Here is a 15892-nt window from a genome sequence, read left to right on the forward strand (position 1 = left end):
ATTTTAGGGTCTTTTTTGAGTATGCTTAAAATATAAGCCCTACTCCAAAATAAGACCTAGTTTCAGTTCCATAACGAAGTGTCCAAGCAACTCAAACAGTTAAAGAATACAGTAGGATTCTTCATCAAAGAAAGCCGATATCCACCCAAAAGAAAGCAGACACCCCAAAAGAAAGCAGATTCCCCTCCCAAAAAAACCTCCAAACAAGTGCTGATAGTGGATGGGCTCTCACAAAGAGATCTGCATTGCAGTCAGGTCCCTCTTCGCTCCTGCTGCATTGCACTGCCACTCACACAGCAGATTGGATACCAGTATCACTCCACGCAAATGATACTGTTTCCAGTTACCAGGAGGAGTCAACCACTGTAGAACGCATGAGGACCTGACAGTGACGCAGATCTGTATGTGAGAGCTCATTCATTTGCCAAAAAATAATATAAGACCCTGTCTTATTTTCAGGGATACACAGTATTAATGTGACTGCACTCAGGAACTGAGGCTCTAACCCAAGGAAAGTCCATCAAGTAAACTTTATGGACAATTCCTTTAAATTTCTTAAGTAGTAGATTAAGCGGAGAAGTACTGTTGTCTTGCGGTACGCTAGTCCAAAGAATGAATTTATACAGTGCCAAAACCTGCCATGTTCTCCCTGCCTCCAGTTACTATTAACCTATTACTTGCCAAATTAGAAATTTTCATTTTTTTTAATTAAATGACAGATTTTTAATGAAAAAAAAAATAAAAAATTAAAAATGAACATTAAACTTAAGCAAAATTAATGAATGTAATGTATAAATTAAATGAATTAATTAATGATTAATTAATTTAATTTATTGAATTTTGAGTAAAAGATGATAAGAGGTTAACACTAGAAGTCCCAGAAATTTCGAGCTCCCCCCTGAAGTCCCGAAAGAAGGTCAAATGACCCTTAGTCCAAACTGTAATTAAGGCCATTACTGTTGCACCACAGGAGGTTGGAAAACAACAACCTCCTGTGGTGCGACAGTAATGGCCTTAATTACAGAACAAAAGACGGTGATTATAGGATGTTAGCTAAAATCCTTCAGGTCATTCGACCTGTCTTTGGGTTCCAAAGGTAGAAATGTTAAATGACCCCTCTCTAGGACTTCTAGTGTTAAGACTCCAAAAAGACTCTAGTACATACATTCATTTTCAGAAGGGAAACTAGATTGTAACCTGCGCCTGGGTGGGCACTGATGGGAATGATTATAAACTGTGTACAAATCTGCAGAACGTGTTGATTGAGGTAACGGGGAAAACAATTCTATGAAATGGCTTATTTATTTCTACCTATCTACTGAAAAGTGAGGGACCTAAGCAGAAAACAGAGAGTAATTAGAAACATCACAGATGATTCACCGCAAGCTACAGTCATAAGTCAGATTTTTGTTTTTTTACAATATGAAATTTAACCTGAGGCGCTACTATGCTGTGAGACCGGTTTATACATGGGTCACGTTCTCTTATTTGTCAGGTCAAGCGTTGTTGAGATGAGAGCAGGAGGGATCAGCATGTCTATTACTGAGTAACCGGCACGCTCTTCCAGCACCGTAGGAGTCTGAAACCATCTTCTCTAATTTGTCACAGAATGTCACAGTTCCACAGAGAGCACAGAAGAGGAAATCCGCTACAGCACACCGTCCATATCAATAAGGAACACTTTGTGCGTCTCGTTCCCGTCGTTGTACACAATTTGGTATATGTAACAAGACTGGAGCTCAGATCCATAGGATCTTTTTAGAATTTTACGCTTAGGCTGTGCTAGGAGTCCACTTTCGGAAAAATGCAAACTTTATTATTTCGACTTATTTTGCGTTCAGCCTTACATTTGGGCTGTTTGGTCTGAATCAGCTCCTCAGGGGTATTCCCAAGAGGAGGTAAAAGACGTTTCTTGCTATTTCTTTTATCAGACAGCCATTGTGGGGGCAACTCAAAGGGCCCATATCCAAATTGCATGGAGTACCTATCGTTAAGCAGTTCGGCTTCACCAGACATCACAGGGGCTACTTGTGAAGCTGATTCTGTGCTCTGAGGAATTAACTTTTGAACCAAAGTTTGTTCTACCTCTTGGCTTGTACAGGCCATTGTGTCCTTCAGTTTGTAGCTTTTGGAAGCCTCTAACTTTATCTCATTATCCTCCTCCTCCTCTACAGATTTAAATATTTGTTGTTGTCCAATGTGGAACATCTCCAGAAGTTGGCTTCCTGAGCGAACGCTGGGCTCCAAGTTTACCTCTGCCACCGATCCTAGGTTGACCACATTCCTTCGGCTGTACCGACGATGGAGTTGCACTATGGTACCCAAAACACACTTGCGCACAGACTTGTTGACGGTCAAGAACAGGAGAGGATTGGTGACGAGCGAAACTTTAGGCAACCAAATGGCAGTAAGCATTAGAAAGTCTGAGATGTGAGATACATTGAGCACAGTGCGATAAACCACCATCGTCAAGTAGGGAACACTGCAGAGGATGAATATAAGGACCATGGACAGCAGCATAGCATGCAACTCTGCCTCCTTTTGAGAAACATATGGGATAGATATAGAGTTCTGTGGGGTTCGTAGAGCTGCTATCACCACCTTTTTCTTCTGACTTGCACTTAGCGCTCTGCGTATAAGTAACATAAATAGGAAAACCACAGCAACAGGTATTAAAACAGTGGTGACATTGTACACCAGGACGTATACCAAGTGGCCCAGAGAGTAGCCCCAAGACTGGGAGCAGGTGGACATGGCATAAATGTCAGTCACATTAGTCACAGCAAAAACAGGGACGCTGGCGACAACGGCATGAGTCCAAATGTAGATAAGCAAGTCTCTAGCCTTGGAGTCTGATATCTTCCTCTCAAGAGGGTACAGCACAGAGTAATACCTGCAATGACAGAAAACACAGGCTTGTCATAAAGATTATGAGTTGTATTAGTCTATAACAATGCAATGACAAGAAGACCTTCATAGAGTAATACTGTGTGGCACAAAGAGTACAAAGAATGTGGATTGCACTGACCAAATGAAGTTGTGCAATATCAGGCACAATGCTGAGAGACACATGTATGAAGGAAGTTCCAGGCTGCCACACCTACAGAAATGGACTGAACTTTCCAAAAGTCAAACGTAAACTGCATGAAACACACAGGGGTTTGGGGGTCTGCCAATAGGAGATACTGTTTACATGAAAAATATGTGTCATGCGATGTTCAGGTCTAGACTCATTAGGTGTCTCGGCAGCGTCAGGCTCTGTTCACACTGCAGAGCCTGACAGGCAACCTGACGTCTCATAGTTGTTCAGCCAGAGCCGGGTATCAGCTGTTTCATGTGCTCTGTTCCTCAGTCCTGCTGACCTGGGGAAGTTTGCTAGTAGCTTAGGGTGCTTATTACCAATAACAGCTGTCTCCTTCCTATGTAAGATTCTGGACCTTGCTACTTAGAGCCAATAATAGTTTCAGCAGAGCTTGAGTAATTTCTGTGTTTGTGGTAATCTGTAGTTGCTATTTTGAGTGGTGTAGAAGTTCCCCTGTTGTGCGTTTACGTCTGTTCCTTTTTCTTTATTCCCCTATACATGTATATTCTCTCCTTTGTGTTTGAATGCATGTGTATGAGTTTTTGTTCTCCCTTGTCCATATCTTTTCTGTGGGGGTTTGTCACTGTGTTTCCGGCCTGCCCCAAGATTGGAGGAGAGGGGTGTAAGATCAGGGCTCGGACAGGAGTCAGGGTCACGCTGGGGGCTTAGACCTAGCTACCATCAAGTCAACCTCTGAGATAAGGGACAGCATGGGGTCTCAAGTCTGAGGGCTAGCCTAAAAGCCCCTGTTCTGTCATTTCATACCTCGTGACAATATGCATTTATTAATGAAAGATGCACAAAAATAACTTTTTTTTAACTGATCAAACGCCTTCCTCAGGCAAGAGGAAGGAAAATTATTGGTTCCAAAACTCATTGTATTTTTATTCATCCAGTGAAAAAAAACCCAGTCATTTAGTTTCTTCTGTCTAGCATTTTTGCGATGTATTACCGGATTATGTTTTTTAACACATTATCTAGTTTACTTGGCAATAATTTGCATAAAGGTCATGTGATTGATGCTTTATTAATGAGATGCAAAGTGCCAGACACATGCTTGAGAAAGGGGATTATGCCAAAACATTGACGGGGTGTCAACCCGCTATTCTCAGCTCCACCGATGTCTCTGTAGACCAATTTCTCAAACCTTTGCAAACAGCCTGGATGTGTACACTTTTTCCATTGCCGATGAACTATATGCTATTATGTTCCATGAAACATAAGTAAAGAGCGTCTTATTGTCTGTTTAAAAAGATCTGTGATTTTTTTTTCTCTATATTTTTGCCCTTTACAATGTGCAGTAATGTTGAAAGGTGTCTCTGTGTCTAAACCAGAATCATATTCAATGTTTTCTTGGAAATACTGAAAGTGTCTGTGTCACGGTCGTCTGTTTGTGAGAATAGAGGCAGGATCAGGGGTTCTTATCATCTGAGACCTTACATATTAAACGTATGCTTTTCTTTGGGCGGTTGCAGAGTTAATATCCATTGTCTTTGCCAGCAGCAAGCTCATTAACTCTTCCCAGGAGATTTTGTGGCGCCCTGGACAAGCCAGGACGTCACAGGTACTGCAACAACACACCCCACACCCCGGCTAGGCACATCTAGGTCAAACAAAAATCCTTGTTGCCTCCCTCCAGGGGCTGATGTCCACACCAGGGGGTGGAGCTAGGCGGTTGGCCCCACCCACCGAGGAGTTCACAGTCCTGGAGGCGGGAAAAGGAAGGCAGTTGAAGTGAGGAGTGCAGTGGAGTGGAGAAGTGAAGTGGCAGTGGAGGAGACTGACCGTGGCCGGGCACATACAGCAAGGTTGGCAGACGGTGGTGACCGTCTGCAGGAGGGGCTGATTGACATGAACTGTAAGGACCGGGGATGGGCGGTGGCCCACCGGTACCGGATCGGGGAGCGAAGAGAAGCCAGCACCATTTGGCAGGGCCTACGGACCCCGACCAGGCTAGGAGTCGCCGTAAAACCGGTCAAATCCGTTAGCGAAGGGAACCTCCGGGGTTTCCCAGCAGTCAAGACCCGATTGAAGGCAACAGCTCAAACCGTGAAGGGAAATACAGTCACCGCCAAGGCTACAGTTCCCAGGGCCAGAGCCTGCGGGCAAAAGGGGCTCCCTCAGCCTCCATCCAAGCTGTGGAGCGGGTTACCGGTGGGAAGCCACCAGAACATAACATAGATGCAGGGAAAGGCAGTCACCGCCAACCTACCGGGAGAAGAACAACCGCAGCCGTCTGTGGGACCCGTCCATCCAGCCGTTTGTTTTACCAGAGACTTTGCATTCATCATTGGCTGAGTGAGTACCACTGTGCCGTGCTGCACCGCGCTGCCCCCGCGACCCTGCACTTTACCAGGCCCCGTAGCCCGCCTGCCATTCCTCCCTCACCGGGCCCCGGGACAACCAATCCCCCTACCCACGGAGGGGAAGAACAACATCCAAGCTGCTCCCCGTCATCGCTCCCGGGATCCCCGTCCAGAGCAGCGGTGGTGTCACAACCTCACCACAACCGTGGGTAGCGTCACGGACAATAAATCCCCAAAACCACCCCCCTTTTCACTCACGGGCGAGGAGCGCCGCTCGAGTCCCCGGATCCGGCCCACCGCTCGAGCCACCGAGCAGCAGGCAAAGCAGCAGCAGCGCCGGACCCGAGCGTGGTGAGCGCAGCGTCCCCTCCCCGCCCGCGACAACTTCTCTGATGACAACTTCCGGCCTGGATAAAAAACTCTCTGCTCCCGTCAGAGGATGCTGGTTATTCAGTTCAGTCTGGAGCTAGACCTGGAACTGTTAGGAGGTGTCTGTTGCTGTCTGTTGCTTAGGTGTGTGTGAAGGTAGCCTGTTTTGTTACTTTCTAATTTCGGTCTTACCCCTCCCTGTACACCTTTTGTTGTCCCCTGGTGTTTGTTATAGGTGTGCGTGAGTTTTGTTTTTACCCCTGCCTGTCAGTATTTATTGGTGTGGTTTTTGGCTCCTGTCCTTGTGTGTCGCCCTGGGCAAGCCAGGGGACACAGGTCACACACCACCACACCCTACATCCCAGTTAGGAACACCAAAGCTAACCAAAATTCCTTGTTGCCTTCCTCTAGAGGCTGATGTTCACACCAGGGGGTGGGCCAGGCGGTTGGCTCCGCCCACCGAGGAGGACACAGCTCTGGAGGCAGGAAGTACCAGGCAGATTAGCTCAGGAGGAGCTTGAGTGAGGAGCTAAGTAAACAGAGTCCAGTGAGGGACATGAGAGAGTAAACAACAAGATTAGCCCAGGCAGGGCTAGAGTAAACAGCTAAGTGAAAGTGAAGGAAGAAAAGCGGTAAAGGAGGAAAGCAAGAGTGGTGACAGGAAAGGAAGAGTGTGCAAAGCCTGAAGAGTCCAGCTGTGTGCAGGACAGGTCAGCAAGGTCAGCAACGGCGGTGACTGTCTGAAGTGGGACCGTTTGGAAGTTCCTGGAAGGACCGCGGACGGGTAGTGGCCCGGCGGTCTGGAGCAGTGTTCCGAAGGACAGTCAGCACCAGGGCAGGGGCCTCTCGGACCCCGGCAAGGCTAGGAGTCGCCAGAATTTGCCAAATCCGTCAGTGAAGGGGACGTAGATCCCTCAACAACCAAGTCCCGTTTGAAGGCAACAGCCCAACCAGTGTAGGAGAGACACCGCCACCGCCAAGGCACCAGTTTCTCAGGGCCAGCGCCTGCGGGCAAAGAGTAGAGCTCCTCCGGTCCAGCTTGAAGCCGGGGAGCGGGTTACCGGTGGGGACCCATCGCAACCAACATAGAACAAAGGTGCAAGGAAAAGGGACATCACCGTCACCTACTGGGAGAGCAAGTGCAGCCGTCCGTGGGAACCGTCTTTCCAGCCGTGTGGTTTACCGTAAAACTGTGTCAACGTCTCAGGCTGAGTGAGTACCACAGTGCCGCAAGGCACAGCGCTGCCCCCGCGTCCCTGCGCCCACCAGGCCCTGCACCTCCCAAACCATCACCGGGCCCCGGGATCACCAACCCCTACCCACGGAGGGGCAACACAACACCTGGCTGCTCCGCATCACCATCCCTGGGATCCCCATATTTAGCAGCGGTGGTGAAATCACCACAACCGTGGGTGGCGTCACGGACAATAAACAATTCCCACACCCAACAAACCCCTTTCACTCACGGGCGAGGAGTGCCGCTCGAGAAACCCCCGGGATCCGGCCCACAGCTCGAGCCACCACTGAGCAGCAACCGCCGGACCCGAGCAGAAGGGGTGAGCGTAGTGTGCTGACACCCTCCTCCCCGCCCGCGACACTTGCCTTTCCCCTTGGGTGGTGGGGGGTCTTACCATCAGGGTCACGGACAGGAGATAGGGAGACGCGAAGGGCCCAGACCTTGCTACCTTCAAGCATACTTCTGGATTGAGGGCTAGCCTAGAGTACGCTTAGTCTGAGGGCCAACATAGTCCCTCCCCCAATTTCTGTCACTCCCTTGACAGTTTGGTGTTTCATTCATCGCAGCTGTTTTATTATTATGGATCCTTAGTTTCTCCAATAGTTTTCAACCATGGTGATATCAGTAAGGTTGGCCAACATTATTCTAATGTGTATAGGAATCTTACTAGTATAATAAGAGTTGATTTTAACTATTCAATTGTATGTAACAAGGTAAACCAGTACAAGACCATTCCATAAATTTGTGCTACACAAAAACAGATAGAGCGTAGACTGAACTGCACATATGGAGGTTAAGGCTACTCTCAGATGAAACCTGGGGTGGTAATGAGTAGAACACAGGCTCCCCTAGAAGCAATCATGGAGGAGGATGAGTATAATGCATGCTCAGTGTTCTGTATCAGCATGACATATTTACTGGATATCCTACATGTATCTTTTAAATGTGATGTATGTAGCTGATAAAAACATTTTTTTTTTAATAATTTTGTTTTTTGTTATTTTTTCTGCGTCATTGTCATTTAAATATACGGTACTACCTCAACCATTATATGTATACCTATTTTTTTCTTGCATCTTTCATTGCACTGTAAAATACTATGCAGAGTAATATATCCGCTTTTAAGCTCTGACTTACATGGAAACTGTCAGAAGGATCAACCATCCTAAGTCGTTTATATGGGCATGCAGGTCATAGAGAATTGAATAAAATGATAAATTAATATCTGCGATCTGATGTCTTATTCCAGAATGTTCCACATTATTCTTAATATGTAATGAGCTGTAAAGATCTAATGGGCCAGACAAAAATCTCCCTGAGAATCTGCCTGCAGAGATTATTTAACCCATTCACCCTCGGGCAATTTTTCAGTTTTTCATTTTCGTTTTTTTCTCCCCTTGTTCCGAGAGCCGTATTTTCATTTTTTTTTATTTTTCCGTCCATCTTGCCATATGAGTGTTTGTTTTTTTGCGGGACGAGTTGTACTTTTAAATGAAACCATAAGTTTTATCATATAGTATACTGGAAAACGGCATAAAAATTCCAAGTGCAAAAAAATTGCAAAAAAAGTGCGACTCCATGATTGTTTTTGGGATATTTTATTCACTGTGTTCACTATATGGTAAAACTGATGTGTAGGTGTGATGCTTCAGGTCGGTAAGAGTTTGTAAACATCAAACATGTATAGGTTTACTGTTATCTAAGGGGCTAAAAAAATTCACGTTTGTAAAAGAAAAAAAAGACACACTTTTTGCGCCATTTTCCCCTATCCATAGCATTCTCATTTTTCGGGATCTATGGCTCAGTGAAGGCTTATTTTTTGCATCTCACGTTTTTAAAGGTACCATTTTTGCGTAGATGCTACGTTTTGATCGCCTGTTATCGCATCTTGCGTAAGTTTGGTGTTTGGATTGTTTTTTGCCGATTTTGTTTACCGATTAGATTAACTGATTTTATATTTTGATAGATCGTGCATTACTGAACGTGGCGATACCAAATGTGTGTATATTTTGAACTTTTTAGGGGTTTTTTTTTACATTTTTTAAAACCTTTTTTTTATACTTTTTTATTTTAATTTTTGTAGGCTTCCTAAGGGACTATAAGGATCAGCAGTCTGATTGCTTGTTCATTTCTGTAGATCAGAGCTGAGATCTGCAGAAAAGCTGCTTTACTCTCACACACGGCAGTCTGCAGGGGGTAAGAGGAAGTGAGTCATGATAGCTACAGGAGTCATCACATGACCCTATGCTACCATGCCAACCATCCGATCCACGTGATCATGTAATGCGATTTCCGATGACGCCAAGTAAGTGAATGCTTTCTGCGGCGCGCTGTTTCATCTCACTGTCACATTTTGACAGTGAGATGTGTGACGCCCTGGACTAGCCAGGTAGTCACAAACACAACATCACACACACCCCCTCCCCTGGTTAGGCAACAACAGTCAAACAAAATTCTTGTTGCTACCCCCCAGGCTTGATGTCCACACCAGGTGGGGCGGAGCCAGGCGGTTGGCCCCGCTCACCGAGGAGTTCACAGGCCTGGAGGTGGGAAAAGTAGTCAGTTGGAGTTTGGAGTGGAAAGTGACAGGAAGAAAAACTGTTGGTGTCTGGGTAGGAGCCCAGGCACGTACAGCAAGGTCGGCAGACCATGGTGGCCGTCTGCAGGAGTGGTGCAGGTCAGCAGAACCGTAGGACCGGGGACGGGTGGTGGCCCGCCAGTACCGAGCCGGGGAGCAGATCTGGACCAAGCACAAAGGCAGGGCCATCAGACCCCGACCAGGCTAGGAGCCGCCGAAAAGGTCAAATCCGATAGTGACCGGTACCCCAGGGTTTCCCTCACACCCAAGACCCGACAGAAGGCAACCGCCCACACAGTGAGGATAAAAAGCCCCTGCCTTAGGCTAGAAATCCAAGGGCCAGCACCTGCGGGCAAAACGGGCTCGTTCGTTACATACACGCCGGGGAGCGGACTACCAGTGGGCAACCATCGGAGTCAATACATTCACAGCGGTGCAGGGAAAGACAGCCACCATCAACCTGTCCGGAGAGAGCAAAGACACTGCAGCCGGCTGCGGGACCAGTCCATCCAGCTGTTTGGTTTAACAGAGACTCTGTGAATCTGTGCCTGAGTGAGTACAACAGTGCCATCTGGCACCGCGCCGCACTGCCCCTGCATCCGTGCACCCCGGCCTTCTTGCCTCCTCGTACCACCACCGGGCCCCGGGATCACCAACCCCTAGCCACGGAGGGGGAACCAACATCCTAACTGCTCCCTGCCATCGCTCCTCGGATCCCCGTCACCAGCAGAGGTGGTGTCCATTATCACCACAACCCGTGGGTGGCGTCATGAACTATCTCCCCAAACAGACCATCCCTTTTCACTCATGGGCGAGGAGCGCTGCTCGAGTCCTCGGGTCCGGCCCTCCGCTCAAGCCACCGAGCAGCAGCAGAAGCCCCGGACCCGAGCGTAGCGAACGCGGCCCCTCCGCCCGCGACAACTTGGCGTCACGAACAGGATTAGAACCAATCTACCTACTGGTAGAAGTGCGCCTTGCAGTCCCCGCCGGCGGTGTGCGGCCGAAAAATTTGAAGTTCCGCCATCTTGGGCGCGAAGATTTCCCGCTCGAGCGTCTTCTCCGAGCAGGGAGGGCGCGAAAGTGAAGCCCCGCCCCCAGCAGAAGGAAGTGCTGGAAGGAACCAAGGGGGGGCGGGTGAAGGCGTGCCTGATGTAACCGAAGGGATAAAGAGCAGGGACGCCAGGACTCTACTATCCATCCGGTTCCTGGAAGCACACGCACCAGTATGTCCCCCCCATCTGAAAGCCCCGAGTCCCCGGAGCCTGCGCCCAGGACAGCGGTGTGGCTGAATGCCCAAGTGATGTTGCTGTGTTGTCGCAACCGCGCCCAGGTGCATGACCTGCTGGATCGCTGTCAAAGATCAATAGTGATTAGTTTACATCCAATCATTTTAAGGTATGACCTAGGAAAAAAACCATAAACAAAGGAAGGGTCCCAATATACTGATAGAGTGAACTAGCATTACCATCTATACATGACTAAAATAGAGAGTGCTGATTTTATACATTACCATCTAATAGTGAGTGTACGATGGAAGAAGGAAAGGTGAGGATGGTATTTCTCAAGTTTTCTGTAAAAAATGTACCATAACATAGTTAGTGCGGTTTAGGGCAAATACAAAGGTATAGTACCATCATTATATTAGCCAATCTATCTCTCTATTAAGACCTTTAGGTGCTAGAGTTTGTAACTTATGGATCCAAAAGCTCTCTCTTTTTTTGAGAAGCTCAATATGATTTCCTCCGCGCCTGGGCCTATATACTTTATCAATAACCTGGAACCGTAACTGCGCTACATTATGCTTAGCTTCGTGAAAATGGTGTGGAATGGGTAGCCATAATTTTCCACACCTAATGGTGGATTTATGGCTTGCAATGCGGTCACCGACATGTTGGATTGTTTCGCCGACATACAATAGTCCACAGGGGCATTTGATGATGTACACCACAAAATTGCTCAAGCAGGTAAAGTATTCTTTTATTGGGAAGCTTTTGCCAGATCTGGGGTGCGTAAAGTGGTCTCCTTTGATCACGTTCGAACACGATGGACAATTCAAGCAAGGGAAGGTACCCGTACGTTTTGGTGCTAACAAGGTTTGTACATTTTTCTTGTCGCTGCCAATATCCGCTTTGACCAGGGAATCTTTTATGTTTTGGGGTCTTTTCTTACACATGATAGGTGGAAGTATAAACGGCCCTATCTCTGGATATGCTTTTTTTAGAAGCGGCCAGTGGCGATTGATAATATTGTAAATCTTAGGCATAGACGGGTGATACGTATGAACAAATGGTATCCTTTCCACTGTTGCTGTGTCTATCCCTGAGGGGGTGGTGAAAGATAGTCTTTCTCTTTCTGTCTTAAGCAATGTTATTGGGTAATTACGTTCTATGAACCGATTGGACATTTCTTCAAGTCTCTGCTCTCTTGTGTTCTCATCCGATACTATCCTTGTAACTCTTGCAAATTGAGATCTAGGTAGACTATTCTTAGTCGATTTAGGATGACAGCTACTGTATAGGAGCATACAATTCCGATCGGTCGGTTTACGGAATAGGTCTGAGGATAGATTGCCCATTGTGTCTTTTTTGATGTACGTGTCCAAGAAACTAATTTCTTCCTGATGATGATTTAGCGTAAACTTGAGCTCAGGCCACACTTTATTAATACGGTCATCAAATAAAAGCAGGCTTTCCAAATCTCCCTGCCAGATGCATTTTATATCAACTAGGACATGATTTTCCATGTAATTATGTATATATGTATATGATCTGTTGATATGCTTTTTTCTTGTGATATATGTAAATAGTTATTTCTTTTTCTTTACCCTTCCCCAGTGTGACTTGGTATGAAGAAGGCCCAGCTTGGGCCGAAACGTCCCTTAGTCCCTCCCACTAACCTTGTTCATAAATAAAGACACTTGGTTTGCACGATAAAAACGAATCTGTTGACTTTCTTTTACTATTACCTCATGCTGAAGAGAGTGCAGTGTTTTGAATTTACATTCTATAGTCCGGACCTTGGTCCTCTCACTAGCACCTCTATACCACCCTTAATAGAGCAGTGTTCACACCATATATACCTTTACATCAGCCCCCTGGAGTCAGATGATAGCGGCTCAGGGGCTGACACAGAGCCTGTCTCAGAGGAAGAAGGAGTCTTCGGCTTGTATGATATGGAGGCCACCTACATCCCCCGGAGCGGAAACAATGGATGCCGGCCGGCCCTTCCCCGTAGCGCCTGCCATGTGCTGGAAGGGATGGAGTCTGTATTTCTTCGCCTGGAGCCGGGCGAGGAGTACGGAAATGAGCAATAAAGGCAGCGGTCCTCCTTTGCAACCCAGTTGTCCCCGTTGGGACCATCAGCACCATGTTATTGTTTTAAGTTTTTACTGAATGAATGAATGAGCACCAGTTATCCGAATACCTCACCTGATTGCCGTCCGTAAAAAAGGAAACTGCAACCGTGCACCCCAGCCTTCCTGCCTCCCCGTACCACCACCGGGCCCCGGGATCACCAACCCCTACCCACGGAGGGGGAACCAACATCCTAGCTGCTCCCTGCCATTGCTCCCGGGATCCCCGTCACCAGCAGCGGTGGTGTCCATTATCACCACGACCCGTGGGTGGCGTCACGAACTATCTCCCTAAACAAACCATCCCTTTTCACTCGTGGGCGAGGAGCGCTGCTCGAGTCCCCGGGTCCGGCCCACCGCTCGAGCCACCGAGCAGCAGCAGAAGCCCTGGACCCGAGCGTAGCGAGCGCGACCCCTCCGCCCGCTACAGATGCAAGGAGTTAAAATGCGCAAGTGGGTCCAGGACCCACTTGTGCCTGATAGCTGCATATGCCAGCTGTTCAAATCAGCTGACATGTGTAGGGATGGCTGCTGGCTGCCCGCGGCAGCCGGCAGGGATTAACCTGACACAATCCATGATGCACCCAGTACGTTATGTGTCGTGAAGAGGTTAAGAATCTGCCTACAGAGATTATTTTAATGGCCATTAAATAGGGACATTACCAGTGTGAGACATGTAATGACTGACAGTCTGCTTTCCTGATCTACATGTCTCACACTGGTAACCTCGCCTTTCATATATAATAATCTCTGGAGGCAGATTCTCAGGGAGATCTATGTCCGGCCCAAAGATAATAAACAATTTATTTACATTTTAGGAAAAATGTAGAATTCTCTGGAATAAGACGTCAGACCACAGATATCAAGGTATCATTTTATGCAACTTTCTATGACCTATATGTCCATATAGATGGGAGGGTTGATTCTACTGATATATTCCCTTTAAAAAAGAGCATGTATTTCAAAGGAGGCCAGTAGTATTAGCAGTGATTAAGGACCGTAAAGGTCAGAAACATGTTGCTTATGATTTAGTTCCCTCTGTGCCTTGATCTGTACCACTGAGCATATTCACTTATTTATTCTACTTGGATTTTAACATGGATCAATAAATCATATTTCTTATGGATAACACAAGTGCTGATCTCCTTTGGAATATACGTTGTTCTACCTTCTGACTGAGCACTGGACATGTGAGCTGACTTTGGTTTCTTTTTGCATTCCCTAGAAAGAGTACGTATAACTTCTGAAAAAAACACAAAAAATGACAGCATTAGATGGGATGTAAAGGGAGATAAGGCTAATTCTTGGCAACATCTAGATGAATGCTACTTTGTGCTCAGAACTGGTAGAATGTATGGTTGACTTACAGTCAGGGCCAGAAATATTTGGAAAGTGACACAAGTTTTGTTATTTTAGCTGTTTACAAAAACATGTTCAGAAATACAATTATATATATAATATGGGCTGAAAGTGCACACTCCCAGCTGCAATATGAGAGTTTTCACATCCAAATCGGAGAAAGGGTTTAGGAATCATAGCTCTATAATGCATAGCCTCCTCTTTTTCAAGGGACCAAAAGTAATTGGACAAGGGACTCTAAGGGCTGCAATTAACTCTGAAGGTGTCTCCCTCGTTAACCTGTAATCAATGAAGTAGTTAAAAGGTCTGGGGTTGATTACAGGTGTGTGGTTTTGCATTTGGAAGCTGTTGCTGTGACCAGACAACATGCGGTCTAAGGAACTCTCAATTGAGGTGAAGCAGAACATCCTGAGGCTGAAAAAAAAGAAAAAATCCATCAGAGAGATAGCAGACATGCTTGGAGTAGCAAAATCAACAGTCGGGTACATTCTGAGAAAAAAAAGGCTTGGGCGTCCACGGATGACAACAGTGGTGGATGATCGCCGCATACTTTCTTTGGTGAAGAAGAACCCGTTCACAACATCAACTGAAGTCCAGAACACTCTCAGTGAAGTAGGTGTATCTGTCTCTAAGTCAACAGTAAAGAGAAGACTCCATGAAAGTAAATACAAAGGGTTCACATCTAGATGCAAACCATTCATCAATTCCAAAAATAGACAGGCCAGAGTTAAATTGGCTGAAAAACACCTCATGAAGCCAGTTCAGTTCTGGAAAAGTATTCTATGGACAGATGAGACAAAGATCAACCTGTACCAGAATGATGGGAAGAAAAAAGTTTGGAGAAGAAAGGGAACGGCACATGATCCAAGGCACACCACATCCTCTGTAAAACATGGTGGAGGCAACGTGATGGCATGGGCATGCATGGCTTTCAATGGCACTGGGTCACTTGTGTTTATTGATGACATAACAGCAGACAAGAGTAGCCGGATGAATTCTGAAGTGTACAGGGATATACTTTCAGCCCAGATTCAGCCAAATGCCGCAAAGTTGATCGGACGGCGCTTCATAGTACAGATGGACAATGACCCCAAGCATACAGCCAAAGCTACCCAGGAGTTCATGAGTGCAAAAAAGTGGAACATTCTGCAATGGCCAAGTCAATCACCAGATCTTAACCCAATTGAGCATGCATTTCACTTGCTCAAATCCAGACTTAAGACGGAAAGACCCACAAACAAGCAAGACCTGAAGGCTGCGGCTGTAAAGGCCTGGCAAAGCATTAAGAAGGAGGAAACCCAGCGTTTGGTGATGTCCATGGGTTCCAGACTTAAGGCAGTGATTGCCTCCAAAGGATTCACAACAAAATATTGAAAATAAAAATATTTTGTTTGGGTTTGGTTTATTTGTCCAATTACTTTTGACCTCCTAAAATGTGGAGTGTTTGTAAAGAAATGTGTACAATTCCTACAATTTCTATCAGATGTTTTTGTTCAAACCTTCAAATTAAACGTTACAATCTGCACTTGAATTCTGTTGTAGAGGTTTCATTTCAAATCCAATGTGGTGGCATGCAGAGCCCAACTCGCGAAAATTGTGTCACTGTCCA

At 46.4% G+C, this 15892-nt stretch overlaps 1 protein-coding gene across 1 annotated transcript in view; it reads right to left on the reverse strand.

Annotated features, from left to right (window-relative positions):
- Positions 1-1283: 1283 nt before the first annotated feature.
- Positions 1284-15892, reverse strand: part of GPR176 (G protein-coupled receptor 176) — a 107064-nt gene continuing 92455 nt past the window's right edge. Inside the window, exon 3 of the mRNA XM_075330134.1 lies at positions 1284-2893. Within this exon, the coding sequence (XP_075186249.1) occupies positions 1783-2893 (1111 nt within the window). The 3' untranslated portion in view covers positions 1284-1782. The remainder of the gene's footprint in view (positions 2894-15892) is intronic.

Source organism: Anomaloglossus baeobatrachus, chromosome 12, assembly GCF_048569485.1.
Source record: "Anomaloglossus baeobatrachus isolate aAnoBae1 chromosome 12, aAnoBae1.hap1, whole genome shotgun sequence".
NCBI lineage: Eukaryota > Metazoa > Chordata > Amphibia > Anura > Aromobatidae > Anomaloglossus > Anomaloglossus baeobatrachus.